Source organism: Lepidochelys kempii, chromosome 2, assembly GCF_965140265.1.
Source record: "Lepidochelys kempii isolate rLepKem1 chromosome 2, rLepKem1.hap2, whole genome shotgun sequence".
Taxonomy (NCBI): domain Eukaryota; kingdom Metazoa; phylum Chordata; order Testudines; family Cheloniidae; genus Lepidochelys; species Lepidochelys kempii.
Genome location: NC_133257.1, coordinates 90,433,106 through 90,448,341, shown reverse-complemented (window position 1 = coordinate 90,448,341; position 15,236 = coordinate 90,433,106). Strand labels below are relative to the sequence as shown.

The 15,236-nt window shown below is 38.3% G+C and overlaps 1 protein-coding gene across 1 annotated transcript in view; it reads left to right on the top strand.

Moving 5' to 3' along the window:
- PIEZO2 (piezo type mechanosensitive ion channel component 2) overlaps positions 1-15,236 on the top strand; it is a 453,866-nt gene that overhangs the window by 94,904 nt on the left and 343,726 nt on the right. Inside the window, exon 2 of the mRNA XM_073331610.1 lies at positions 973-1,068. Within this exon, the coding sequence (XP_073187711.1) occupies positions 973-1,068 (96 nt within the window). The remainder of the gene's footprint in view (positions 1-972; positions 1,069-15,236) is intronic.

The following is a 15,236-nucleotide window of genomic DNA, read 5'->3' as shown; positions in this document are numbered from 1 at the left end:
TGAAAGTATCCAATTCAGTGAAAGTACGGTAATGCTGAACATATGAAAAAAGAAAAAGAAACACTGAAAGAAGTTAACAAACTGCCTCCTTTGCAAAACACCTTGTATTTACACTATCAGCATAAGATGTTAAAATATCACTGGCATGAAGATCTTACATGGTGGTTTCACAGTTTTTTTCTCACTACAGGATCTTTTGTTCAGTTTTACCATCTGGTGTTTGCCTTTGGTCATAAAAAGAATTCTGGAATGAGCAGAGTGCTTTTTAAAGGATAAACACTAAATGTTAAGTTTTGGTTCCAGAATTTTGTGTGGTTAAAAATAAAATTAAATAATTATAATATAATAAAGAGTGTTACATTCTATTCTGCATAACCAAAAAGAAGAGGAGGAAAATGGATAAAAAGATTTTAATTTCCCTGGATACATTGAATAACTTTATGAATTTAGCATATCTTCCTCATTACTTAGTAGTAGTAATAATAATTTATGAATTTAGTGCCTTCTACCTGAGGATCTCAACTATTCATCATTTAAGTATTGCTGTACTCCTGAGAGGTAGATAGCATTATCCCAATTTTATAGATGAGGAAAGTGAGACACACAAATAACAAGTGAGACTCATCCAAGGTCAAACAGGAAGTCTGTGGTGCATCTGGGAAATGAAACCAGGTCTCCTGACTCCATCTTCTGCCTCAACTATAAGACCACCCTTTCTCTAAAATGAAATGTATAGTACTGCAGGCATGTTTTGAATCACTATATTTCTACCTTAAATAGAACCTTTAGTGATTCTGTAGAACAAATACAGAGAGTGATACAATTATCTTTTTATGTGAAGAAGTTGTGTAGTAGCTATAAGCATTAGTCAAATATGCAACTCATGGTGAATGCAATTTGCCTTTAAATTTAAGTATTACCAGATAGATTGGCCAGATTAACGAACATACTCTTTTCTTTTTTCCATTGCAGCATGTGCGTTCCGTTACAATGGGCTCTCTTTTGTGTACCTCGTCTACCTCTTGCTCATTCCTCTGTTTTCAGAACCTACAAAAACAACAATGCAAGGTAAGAGTTTCCCTAATGGTTTTTTAAAGATACATAACATGTAATATGTACAGAAATCTTGTAGGTGGTATAAGATGGAGTCTTACAGGTATTTCTTCAATATACTTTTATTGGTTTGAACTTTTCTTCCGGTAAGTGAGCTGGTTTTGTAATATGTCATGTAAACTCACTGAATCTGGATTTGGAGTGAGTACTCCCTAGTAACTGATTTGATTAAATTCAACTATGGAATATTCTTTTTACAATGTATATTTTAGCCACCTATACAGACATTGGCACCCCACTGATCTCCCCATTACCATGATCTTGAAAAGTTTTTGATTTTTGTTTTTTTGTTTTCAGTTTTACAGCTGTAGAATAACTAAATGCATCATGGATAAAATCACCCACATGTCACGTAATAGCGGCACTTCAATATTAAAATGTGAAAATAGGATTCTAGAGATGAAAAGACAAAAGCCATTTCAGAAATAGGATATTTGTTATTCCTGTGGGGTATATTGCAACAACAAATGGGTTAATCTGTAAAAGTTAGTTCTCAGAAGTTTCTGGGCAACAGTATTGTAACTTCAGGATCATTGAACAGTAAATGAAAATTTGCTGTGGTAAGCTAATATTTCCTTTTTTGTGTTTTATCAGTGATATGTATTGTCACCCAGTAGCTTGTGGGAGCTGCTTTAGTGAGTAGGTCTCTGAACTGGTCCCTGCAGTTCAGAACTCTCCGTCATGTGGCTTGACTCAAACTCTTGTATTAAAGCAGTTATTGTACCCCCAGTTCACCTTCAGACTATTATTTACAATAGTATCTCTCTTCAAGAAACATTTTAATTTTACTCCAGTGAGTGGTGGGGTGAAGAATAAAAGTAAGCTTCTTCCATATGGGAGAGAAGGAAAAGGAGATATTATGTGGGGCCCTATTGAGGCTGACGCTGTAAGTTGAAAATGTTACCTAAATTATTGGCTTTGTTTTGAGTGCTGTGGGTACCATGTACATGTAGCACACTTCCCCTACAGCAGCTCTCTCAAAGAACACGCTGCACCACTGTGATGGTTAATGGAAAATCACATTTTATTCAATAAATATCCCTAATGAAACTAGGAAATCTAGACTTCAAACATAAAAACATCTCAAATTACTAGGCTCCTACGGAGCTCTTACCTGAATCAGTAGCATCACGTCCATATAAAGACCCCATAACATCTCTCTGAATACAGGGCTTCTATTACCACATCAGTCACCCCAAAGGGGTCTCCCAGGTTGCATCTGGAGCTACCCCTTTCCATTTTCAGCAGTAACTCTTGGCCGCCAGTCTGGTTCAGTTTATACTCTCCTGGCAACCTCCATCTGGTATGTTTCGGAATGGAGTCAGTGTGGCTCCTCTTCCTTCCTGAGCATCAGTAGTCTTGACCTTCTCCCAGGATAGCTTTTGTCTGTCAGTTTTGTTTTCAACATGACTCTAGCTTCTAATATTCATATAGATAAATTTAGAATCTAGAGTCATAGCACATACTATATATAAAAATCTGTGTTTCTGGAAAACCATTTGCATCTGATCCAGTGTTCTCCTGTTTTATGTCCGGCCTTCTGAATACTAGATAAGAGAGAACGTGAGAGGGAAGGAGAGTCATCCCAGTCAACTGCCAATTTGAAAGACATCGACCTCTTACCTTTTTAGATTATAGTGACTTGGTTGAGTAATAAGTCATACACCAGTGTACATTAACCAGCAAGTAACCTACTTACAAGTGCTTTAATGATAAATAAACAATATTCCTTCTAAAACACAGAAACCATTTCAGTGTCTTCCATATGCAGATTCAATTGGCAGATACACCATTTACCCTCTCCTCCTGCCCCCCGGTCAGTGGCATCAAACATTTTTGTTTCTTGAATTCACTGAAAACATTCCTTGAGGAATCTTTAAGTTTGTCTAAGTGCAGCCTCCCATCCCCAGGGTATTCTCCTTTTTTCTCGTTACTGGGGAGAAGAGACGAGAAATAGAATCTTTCAGGAAGTTGTAATATTGTTGTAATATTTTATAACACACAGAGAAATCATCTAACTAGAAATGGTTGTTTTTACCAAGTTAGAGTACTGTGTTCTGTTATAGACCTCACTGAGAGATAATGCACAAAACTAGTTTGAAGATAGGGTGAAAAAAAAAAGCAATTAAACTGAAAATATCTCTCATTTTATTTACTTATTTATTTATATGGCCTCTATTACAGTACTGTAGTGTTTGAGCACCTACATATACAATATTTTATGGGGAAAAGAGGTTTTTTTCCCCATCAAGTTCCATTGGAGGAGAAAGGAGTCAAAGCTAGTCTTGCACTATGGAAAATATGCCCTCACCTTAACCATTAATTCATTAATTATGACTTTGACAAGAATAAAACACAGTGTTTTATGCTGATGTAAATGCTGATGTTTTTTTGAAACCTTCAGAGTAATTTCCAAAATGATATGATGCCACATTTATTCCCACATGTTAGTTATATGTAGGTTAGAAAATGCTTTAGTCAATCCATTTTACAGGAAATGTGTTGCCTTTTAATTTATTATTTTGATTACAGTAGCTCCTGAAGAATCCAACAAAGAATGGGGCCCCACTGTGCTAAGCGCCGTACACATAGATAATGAGGGACAAAGTTTACAGTCAAAATAGACAAGCTATTCAAAGAATGGCAGAAAAGAAGTATTATTTAACCCATTTTACTGATGGAGAATTGAGGCACGGCAAGAATAAGGTGGAATTTTCAAAAGTGTATAGTTTTCTGTTGACTTAAGTGGGAGCAGAGTTAGGTCAATGCTGAGTGCTATAGAGAATTCCACCCAAGTGGCTTGGCCAAGGTAATACATCTATGGAGTATGTGGCAGAGCCAGGTACTGAATTTAGGAATCCCAAATCCCAGTTCAGTAACTTAATCCCCAAACAATCATTCCTTTGCTTTTAATCTAAAACCATCGTCCTCATGTATTATGGAATAAAATGGAGCATTCATCTTTCCCTCTCTATAACATTCACTAATTCATATATTTCCACTATGGGTCCTATTAATTTTCCCCTTCCCAAAGCTCCTGTAGTTTTAACCAGTCAATCCCCACAAAACCTGAGTGGCATTAATGCAACGGGATTAGTTTCTGCTTGGATGCATAAGTGCCCAGTGCAGCCAGCAAAAACAGAGTTGAAAAATAAAATTAAAAAGCAAATCCTCAAAATGTTAGGAAATCCCAATCTAAGTAAAACTGCCAGTCATTTTTACTGTGGAAAGTCAGAAGGACAGTGAGAAAATGAAACATTAGTAAATGCCCAGATGTGGATTAAAGTTTCTCTTAACAGTGCTGAAGGTGACACACGAGACGGAAGCAGCAAGCCTAGAAGGGGAATACGGGTGCAGCTTCCTAGCCAATATCCGGTTACCATGTTGATTTTATGTGTTTTGCTTTTTCTGCCCTTTTCGTGTGAGCAAGAATGATTAACAACTTAAATATAGTTATTTTCTAACAGCCAAGTGTGATATTTTTTGATTGTCATCCTCATCCTCTCATTTTAGTTTTGTTTTTTAATTTATTGGATTTAAAACAAATTCCGAAGTGGTTTGATGGATACACTTTAAAACAATCCAATTTCAGTGGGGAGTGCTTTCAAAAAATTTCAGATGGTCTCATAGTAATTTTAAGTCATGGTGCACTGTACAGCTCATGAGGTAGCTACAGTGTAATGTCTTGGTGCATTTTGTGTTAAGAGTAAAATAATTTAAAATCCAAACTTAACATATTAGAACAGACTGTCTAGGGAAGAATGCTGTTAACTTTAAATGTGTGGATTGTGGAGGGTTAAATACCTTAGCTTGTTGACTTTTAAATTGTATATGTGTGTATGTATTTCTTTCTCTGTCGTATGTATGTGTGTGTCCACAGAATATAAAATGGGAAAATTTATAGCTATTTTAACTGGAAACAGCCAAACCACCATTAAATCATAGAGTCAAAATGTGAAATAAAGCAAACTTTCTACAAAATAGAAAAAATAAACATCTCGCTATGTCTCCATGTTTTCCTTTCCTCCTTTCCTTTTTCTCTTGCTATACTACACTTTTTAGTCTATACAATACCTGGATCTTGTTACCTATTTTTAATGTGTTCTCACCAATTAATTTTTCACTAAAGTCTACTCTCTTTCATTGTATGTTTTTTTGTTTGTTTGTTTTTCACTTTCTGTTCTTGCCTTTTTTCCTCCATCTCATTGTTACTTTTGTGTTTTTCTTTCTGTCCATTTTTCCTCATTTCCCCTCTTTCTGACCAATTCCGCTCATCCACCTACCACTTACACTCTTCAGTCACCATTCCCATTCCTTTGGGTCTTCCCATCCATCTTTCTCTTTCCCTTGGCTCTTCTACTATTTCCTCCTCCTTCCCCTTGTTCTTTTCCTTTGTTGGTCTTCTCTCCTCCAACTTCCAAGGAGACACTTACAAAATGACTACAGGTTCGTAGGTTGGCATGGACAAAATCAGTATAGGGGAAATTTTCTTTTAAAAGTTTCGAGAGAGTGCATTATTATAAACAATGGGGAGTGAAATATTGTATTGAACTACATTGTACATGAAATCCCTTTTAACCTCTTTTTCTTTATTCTGTAATGTTTATCTTCTAGAAAAATGTGATCACTAAAATAACTCAATAATATTAATTCTTACCTCGTGTTTTAATTCTCCTTTCTCCATGAGTTATGTTCTTTCCCGTTGATCTGAGATCTCATCCATCTCTAAAATGACATATTTTCTCTAATTAAAGCTAAAAAATTAAGATATTCAATTGACTGAAAAAATTAGCTGAACATTTTAATTGCTGAAATACTATTCAACCATTCATAATGGAAACATATTCACAAATAACTTATGCATTTAAAATTCATTGGGTTCATTGTTTGTTCATCTTGGGTAGTTATTTGTTCAACTCTACCTCTAATGTTTATAGGTCTTGAAATCAATTACTATTGGCTATTACTATGACATTAATATAAACACAAAGTGTAGTATTTTCTATCTAAAAATTATAAAGAGGACATATTGGTGCAGATAACAGGTTATTTCATTTGATTATAGAGGTGGTTTAAAACTGCTTAGGCTAAGTTATCAAGCGCAGCATTAGGAACTGCTCTTGTTGCAACCATAATTTTACAGTAATTCTAAAACCACTTTTTAGGTAGTGGTCCTCCTTGTATAAACAGTGGCTGACTAGTGACTGGTTTATTACCTATAGTAGCTCTCTTAAGGCAAAGAATAAGTAGTAACGGCTTAATAGGCCAGTTGCAAACTATAATTCTGTTGCCCTGATTGGGAATCAATGGAGTAATGTGTTTAAAACAGTTTTAATGATAGTGTTATTTCTGTCATGAAAAAGTAGAGTAAGTAAAGTTATGTCTTATATTTTAATTGGCTTGGACAGGAGAAATTACTCATTTATCAGTACTGAATAACTGGTTTTCCTTAATAGAAGTGAGATTGCATTCTGTTAGATTTACCAGCTGTTCCTTACTCCAGTTGCTAATTTATATTATAGTAGCTGTGAATAAGAAGCATTCTTAACCAGATAGTGTTTGTTTTTAAAGTAATATACATCACTTTAGTAAAGCAGTGGATCAGATTCAGCTATCGTTACTCATGCTGAGTAACAACATGGATAGAACTACTTTGGAATAAGATACTACTCAGTGTGAGAGAAGACTGGCAGAATCTGGCTCAAAATAAATATCTGCTAGGTATTTTTATATCTTGTTTGGCTGAGGAGCTAATGTAATAAGAATTATCCATTTAAAATATGAATATATTTAAACCATGCACAAACCTGCAAATATTCAAGAATATTTTTTGCCCAGTTGTGCTGGAAGGAGAGGAGACACTGGATGTGGTTTAATTAGGCTGCAAATTTATTCTTAGATGTCTGGGAGTATCTGATAGATAAAAGCGTATAGTGCAGGTAATTCCATAATCATTTCAATATATACCTGGGAAGCTTCCATCAGCCCTTCCCGTCCCCCATCGTGTCTTTTACCAATGCTGTTTACAGAAATTGATATAGAACATAAGGTTTGTAGGGAATATTAGTGCTTACAGGCATCTTGGGCTTGTTGAATCAACTTGCTAAATAATGAGGTCATAAAACAGTAATTTACCCTGCAAAGAATTATGTGCATAGCTGTTATGCTCTGTGAGTAATCCCATTGAACTTGATATAGAGGTAATAAATTCAACCACATTTAGAGGTTTACAGATCTGCTACTGTTTCTATGCTAAGAGAGCTGATTCTTTAGCTGAAGTGGTAGGAGCTCATGCTTTTATATTCAGAGGTCCTGGGTTCAGCCACCACAGGCAACCCAAACAGGGCTGGTGTTACATTTGGCCTTGCCACTGGTAACCATTAGTCCATGACATCTTTTCAGAGACAGAGGTAGAAATCAAGAATCCTAATGCCCTGCATTCCCACTGCTGTCTCTCAAATACTGTTTAACCCAAACACAATTTGTGTTTTGTGTCTCCCTGTATGGTCTGATCCAGCTAGGAGGAGATAACATGCTTCCCTGCAACAGCTACTTATATAGCTGAAATGGAAGAGGTCTTTTGTGTGGATCTGAAGGTTGTGTGACAAAGTTCATGCTCTACCTTGGTGGGTCTTGTGCTTATTGGCAGATATGCTCGCCTTGGAGCTTCACGGCAGCCCTCAGCTTGGCCGTTTTTCTGAATTCACAGTCCAGGTCGAATCCTCCTGTGTCTGACCAGGAGTTGGGAGGATTTGGGGAAACCTGGGCCCGCCCTCTACTCCGGGTTCCAGCCCAGCGCCCTGTGGAATGCAGCTGTCTAGAGTGCCTCCTGGAACAGCTGTGCGACAGCTACAACTCCCTGGGCTACTTCCCCATGGCCTCCTCCTAACACCTTCTTTATCCTCACCATAGGACCTTCCTCCTGGTGTCTGATAATGCTTGTACACCTCAGTCCTCCGACAGTCCGTGTTCTCACTCTCAGCTCCTAGTGCCTCTTGCTCCCAGCTCCTCACACGCACACCACAAACTGAAGTGAGCTGATTAGCCTAACTTAATTGATTCTAGCAGCTTCTTGATTGGCTGCAGGTGTTCTAATCAGCCTGTCTTAATTGTCTCCAGAAGGTTCTTGATTGTTCTGGAACCTTCCCTGTTACCTTACCCAGGGAAAAGGGACCTACTTAGCCTGGGGCTAATATATCTGCCTTCTATTACTCTCCTATAGCCATCTGGCCTGACCCTGTCACAGTTGTGTCTTCACTTTTGGGGCCTCGATACCACAGGATGTGGCTAGTGCTGCATACAGCCTGTCACCTGCGAGTCATCAGGGCTGCGAGTTTGTATCCTTCCCAGTTCAGCAGGGATTAAAAGTTTCTCCCATCTAATAGACATTTAGTAACTCCTATGTGAGATGAGTTTGAATCCCCATTCAAACACCCCGCTATAGTCTATTTTGCACTAGACTATAAGCTTTTAAGGCAGAGGCTTTTTTTTTTTTACTATGTGTTTGTATGGTGCCTCCACCACAGGCCTTGTTTGTAGTTGGATTTTCAAGTGAGTGTTCATATAGCTGGGGCCAAAATGGTCTTATTCACTGTGAATTTGTGAAAGTTGGCAGTGCTGTAATTGTCATATACATTGTAGAGGAAGAGTGGGAGTTAAATACCAGAACAAAAATATGATTATTTATTATATAGGTTAGTTAGACAGAAATTAAAGGGTACAGTGCCAAAAGTGAAATCTCTGCAAGCTGCGTGGAAACTTTTTAAAGACACTGTAATCAAGGCTCAACTTAAATGTATACCCCAAATTAAAAAACATAGTAAGAGAACCAAAAAAGAGCCCCTGTGGCTAAACAACAAAGTAAAAGAAGCAGTGAGAGGCAAAAAGGCATCCTTTAAAAAGTGGAAGTTAAATCCTAGTGAGGAAAATAGAAAGAAGCATAAACTCTGGCAAATAAAGTGTAAAAATACAATTAGGAAGGCCAAAAAAGAATTTGAGGAACAGTTAGCCAAAGACTCAAAGTAATAGCAATTTTTTTAAAGTACATCAGAAGCAGGAAGCCTGCTAAGCAACCAGAGGGGCCACTGGACGATCGAGGTGCTACAGGAGCACTCAAGGACGATAAGGCCATTGCGGAGAAACTAAATGAATTCTTTGCATCGGTCTTCATGGCTGAGGATGTGAGGGAGATTTCCAAACCTGAGCCATTCTTTTTAGGTGAAAGATCTGAGGAACTGTCCCAGATTGAGGTATCATTAAAGGAGGTTTTGGGAACAAATTGATAAATTAAACAGCAATAAGTCACCAGGACCAGATGGTATTCACCCAAGAGTTCTGAAGGAACTCAAGTGTGAAACTGTAGAACTACTATGTGTAGTCTGTAACCTATCATTTAAATCAGCTTCTGTACCAGATGACTGGAGGATAGCTAACGTGATGCCAATTTTTAAAAAGGGTTCCAGAGGTGATCCTGGCAATTACAGGCCGGTAAACCTGACTTCAGTACCAGGCAAACTGGTTGAAACTATAATAAAGAACAATATTGTCAGACATATAGATGAGCATAATTTGTTGAGGAAGAGTCAACACGGTGTTAGTAAAGGGAAATCATGCCTCACCAATCTACTAGAATTCTTTGAGGGGATCAACAAGCATGTGGACCAAGGGGATCCAGCGGATATAGTATACTAAGATTTTCAGAAAGCCTTTGACAAGGCTCTTATGCAAAGTAAGCTGCCATGGGATAAGAGGGAAGGTGCTCTGATGGATTGGTAACTGGTTAAAAGATAGGAAACAAAAAGTAGGTATAAATGGTCAATTCTCAGAATGGAGAGAGGTAACTAGTGGTGCCCCTGGGGTCTGTTCTGAGACCAGTCCTAGTCAACCTATTCATAAATGATCTAGAAAAAGGGGTAAACAGTGAGGTGGCAAAATTTGCAGATGATACAAAATTACTCAAGAGAGTTAAGACCCAGGCAGACTGTGAAGAGCTACAAAAGAATCTCTCAAAACTGGATGAGTGGGCAACAAAATGGCAGATGAAATTTCATGTTGATAAATGCAAAGTAATACACATTGGACAGCATAATCCCAACTATACATATAAAATGATGGGGTCTAAATTAGCTGAGAAAGAGATCTTGGAGTCATTGTGGATAGTTCTCAGAAAACATCCACTCAATGTGCAGCGGCAGTCAAAAAAGCGAACAGAATGCTGGGAATAATTAAGAAAGGGATAGATAATAGGACAGAAAATATCATGTTGCCTCTCTATAAATCCATGGTATGCCCACATCTTGAAAACTGTGTGCAGATGTGGTCGCCCCATCTCAAAAAAGATATATTGGAATTGGAAAAGATTCAGAAAAGGGCAACAAAAATGATGAGGGGCATGGAATGGCTTTCGTATGAGGAGAGGTTAATAAAACTGGGACTTTTCAGCTTGGAAAAGAGACAGCTAGGAGGAGATATCATTGAGGTCTATAAAATCATGACTGGTGTAGAGAAAGTAGATTAGGAAGTGTTGTTTACTACTTCTCATAACACAAGAACTAGGGGTCACCAAAGGAAATGAATAGGCAATAGGTTTTTTTAAAAAAAGGAAGTATTTCCTCACACAACTCACAGTCAACCTGTGGAACTCCTTGCCAGAGGATGTTGTGAAGGCCAAGACTATAACAGGGTTCAAAAAAGAATTAGATAAATTCATGGAAGATAGGTCCATCGATGGCTGTTAGCTAGGGTGGGCAGGAATGGTGTCCCTAACCTCTGTTTGCCAGAAGCTGGGAATGAGCGACAGAGGATGGATCACTTGATGATTACCTGTTCTGTTCATTCCCTCTGGGGCACATGGCACTGGCCACTGTTAGAAGACAGGATACTGGGCTAGATAGACCTTTGGTCTGACCCAGCAGGGCCACTCTTATGTTCATATGTATGATTTAAAAAAATCTCATGCTTTTTGGAGGGGGCCTGACTCACGACTTTTGGAATTTTTGGCTTGGCAATACTGTGTGTTAAGATGTGTTTTAGATAGGTTCCATCCATACTGTAACTGTAACCACAGAGATAATTTCTTCCATTTTTTGGAGGTTTATTGCCCATTGGCTTTTAGGTGTCAATTATAAAGTACACTGAGGAATAACTGGGTTGCTGACTAGAGAGGGAGAGCTGTTTGATGTCCCCAGAACTACTGAATGTCTTTGTATACACTTGAGGCATCAGAGAGATTTATTTATAGTTCAGAAAATGCTTTTGAGCAATTAAAAATGTGATTTTTACTGGATTGGGCATATGTCTGTTTATGGAGCCATGCCAGTCTGCTACATAAACATCCTTTGGCTCAAAATACTGCATCTCAGCTAGGTTTCTTCATTTTTAGCATCATGCATATTCCCAGGGGGTGAACAATGGAGTTCATTATAACTAACAGGCCAGATCCAGGAGTACTTACTCATTCCTTATTCAGGCAAATTTTAGTAAAAATGAAGCAGGTCTTTAAGATCTAGCCCAACATTGGAAATCCGCTTGCTTTTCATAAGTGGAGAACTGTTCTGTTAGTTACTAATATCCTATACCGTTCTCCCTGCTTTCATATCAGACCATTTGGTGGGGAAAATAACCTTCTTAAAATTAATGTTAAGTGAATTTATTACTTATGAAAAGCATCATACTGACCGCCCAGGAAATGGAAATCCTCCATTCATTGCCGGAGCATTTTATACCACAGCAACTGTACCCTTTGGTGTGTTTCAAGCTTTGCAAAGTGGCATGCTCTAATGTGAGAAGATAGATCTCTGATTCTGTGCCCGTTTATCCATGGCCTCTCTAAAGAGACTGTCAACAGAAATTCCAGGTAGATGGCTGATTTTATGCTATGGACACCAGTTTTCATCTTCATTATCATTGTTTAAGTGCCAGATGTGTTTTTGGAGCTGAATATGACATAGAATCCAGACAGCACCTGGTCCTAACTTTACAACCGAAGCAAAATAGGCATGGTAGACAGGGTGAAGTGGGAAGCCAAAAAGAGGAAATAACTAGGGTTTTTACTTTAGCTTATATTATTAAATCATTGGTGCTTTTTTTTGTATATCTTCAGGAGTGATCTGAATGAAAAGAAGAGTAGTGTCTTTGCAGCCTGGAGTTGGATAAGAGCTCTATAGATAGGGGCAGCATTGAAGAAGGCCTGGAGTTAGTTGTGATAGTGTGAAATTAGGGCATGAATACAGGTGTTAGAAGCACTGCTGGGCTGTTGGGCTACCAGGACTTGGGCTAAGACACCAGTTTATTTCACATACAGGCCACCAAACTACTGTCATGTTAATGAGCTTTGGCCATTCCCATTATGGCAAGGACTTGGTAGTGAAAGTCTCCTTATCCTTTTATCCCTCAAATATTCATAAACAGAGGAATAGAAAATGACTTTAGGATGTATGTGTGTCTAGAGTTAAGGAATAAAATAGTTGCTGAATCTCATTGTAATGAGCAGTTTTGTAAATTTGTCTACATTTAAGAACATGCGATTGTGGTGGAGAAGATCCCCACCCCTGTCAGGAAGCAGTTAGAGCACCTCTGGGCAAATCAGCCTCAGCCTGGTGCACCTGTGGATATGGCTACACTGTATTGTGAACCTAGGTCTCTAGGACCCAGGAGTTTTGGTGTTTCCAAGCCCATGTTTGAGCTTCCAAACTGCATTGTGAATCTGGCCTTAGAATTGCTGGACCTGGATCTTTCAGCTGTGCTAGCGTGTCCATACTGCACTATGAAGACCTTCTGACTCAGGCCGGAGACCAAATGGCGTCCCAGGCGAATAGTGTCTTTGGTGCCCTCCCCCACATTTGTTAAACTTTTGAATACCTTATTTTTTATTGCATTTGTAGCCCATTTCATGACTTGGATATACAATTTGCCTGCATGATTTATCTCTGTCATATAAGATGATAAATTTCCTTACTAGGAAATCTGTATTTATTCCTTCCATATATAAGCAAATAAAAAAAATCCATTTCCTCTAAGCCTATAGAAACATTTTTAATTTTAAGAATAACTGAAATGTACTAACATCAAGAAATTGAACTGTGACCCTTCTGGCCTTGAAATCTAAGTCTAATACTTACTTGTACTAGATCTTGATTTATGCATCCAGATTCTTTCATTTGCATACACAAATGGTAAATAGCATGCCAAAAAAAAAAGGGGGGGTATGAACAAATGGAAACCACATTTGGAAAACTTAATCCAGAATAATTTAAAGGAAATTTTGTCATCAAATATACTTCTTAGAGGTTGATTGTTTAAACAATTCTAGTAGAGAAAATGTGTGTAATTTTACCCCTCCATTTGCCACAGTGGGCCACTGAATGCATCCGATGAAGTGAGCTGTAGCTCACGAAAGCTTATGCTCAAATAAATTGGTTAGTCTCTAAGGTGCCACTAGTACTCCTTTTCTTTTCACTATGGAGATTATATCGGCATAGCTATGTCGAAATAGCTATGCCAGCAAAATTCCTTAGTTTAGATGCCAGCTACACTGATGTAAGGGGTTTTCATTGGTGTAGGATCATCACCTCCCCCAAATGAAGTTAGATATTTTGATGGAAGCATTCTTCCATCTACATAGCTGTGTCTATACTGGGGTTAGGTCATCATAACACTGGCCAGGGGAGTGGTTTTTTCACAATGCTGACAAACATAGCTATTTTGACCTAATTTTTTAGTTTAGACGAAGCCCTAGTGATGTTACTCAGGTCTTAAATCCGTGGAACTAATAACACAATTTGGACCCTAAGGTATAAATAAAATCAGAACACTTTGTAAGATGGGAATTATTTTATTACAGTAAATTGATTGTATTATCTTTACTACTGTAGTAGAAGCTGGTCCCCAACCCCCTCCCCATCCCCGATAGCTGTATTTTAAATATGTATTCTAGATTTTGTGCTATAATAATGACATAAGGGGGAATCCTGCTCCACCTTCCTCTGTGGGATTGGAGGACCCTGAATGCAGTATGGCCATTGTAGTTCTGCTGTGTGAAGGGGAGAGGGTATTGCACCCAAGTCATTTGCAGGGAGCAGAGCAGTACATAGCAGGATTTGGACGAAAGGCTTATGGATTTATAATTACATATATCCACTGGTCAGTTCCCACTTTCCATAGGAGGGGCCTAATGGCTGTGACAGCTTATAACTTTGTAGTGTTCAGAGGACACTATGGCAGTGTTGAAGGTTTCCTTTTGCTTGGTAACAATGGAGACCTGCTGCTCACAGCTCATTTACTTGAACTGGTGGGGAAGGATTGAGGATTTCGTCCCTAGTGAGAAGAAGAAAAAAGAACTGTGGATTTGACTAGATGGGGAGGGTGGTACCATGTAATTGTATGTTTAATTATTGAATATAAAATAATAGCAGACATATAAAGCTACCTGCATCTGTTTTTTATTAAAACACTTTCGTTAGCCCCCTTTTTGAATACCATTATGTTTTAAAGAATCATGTTTGATTATGTCATCATAAAGGTAGATGGAAGAAAATCCAGTAAACCATTAGGTATGTGTTTTTATTATAGTGATCAACCTAAAGATGAAAGGAATTCCTATAAAAGCAGCATGTGCCAGTGTTTCAAAAAGCAGTTGCAACTGTTTTCAGTTACTCTTCTATTGACACTGCCCCGCCCAAGATCATACAATCATACTACAGTACTTCAAGGACTGCCCTAAATCCACTATGTACAGTATTCCAGGCAGCAAGAGGATGCCTGAAGGAGCTCTTAAAAATGAGCTGCAGAATGAACTAGCCAGCGGGCCAGGCTGTGACAATGGCATCATTTGTTATTGCTTTGGTTGCAGCCTGGGCTGTTCATCATAAATCTCTTCTCTGTTAGAAAACTGCCTGACTTGTACTAGAAATGTGTCTGCTGTGGTGCCAGTAAATAAACTATATTTATTTGTGGTCTATTCCTCTTGCTTGAAGGACTTTTTCCCATTCTTAACCCTTCCCCAGTTTTGCTTCAGACAGTATATATCTTGTTTAACATGCAATCAGGTGAGACTGGGGGTGGTTAGCAGTAGTGCCTATGTATTCCCCAAAGTAGACACTCTGGAATGGCTGGCTGCTGTTTTC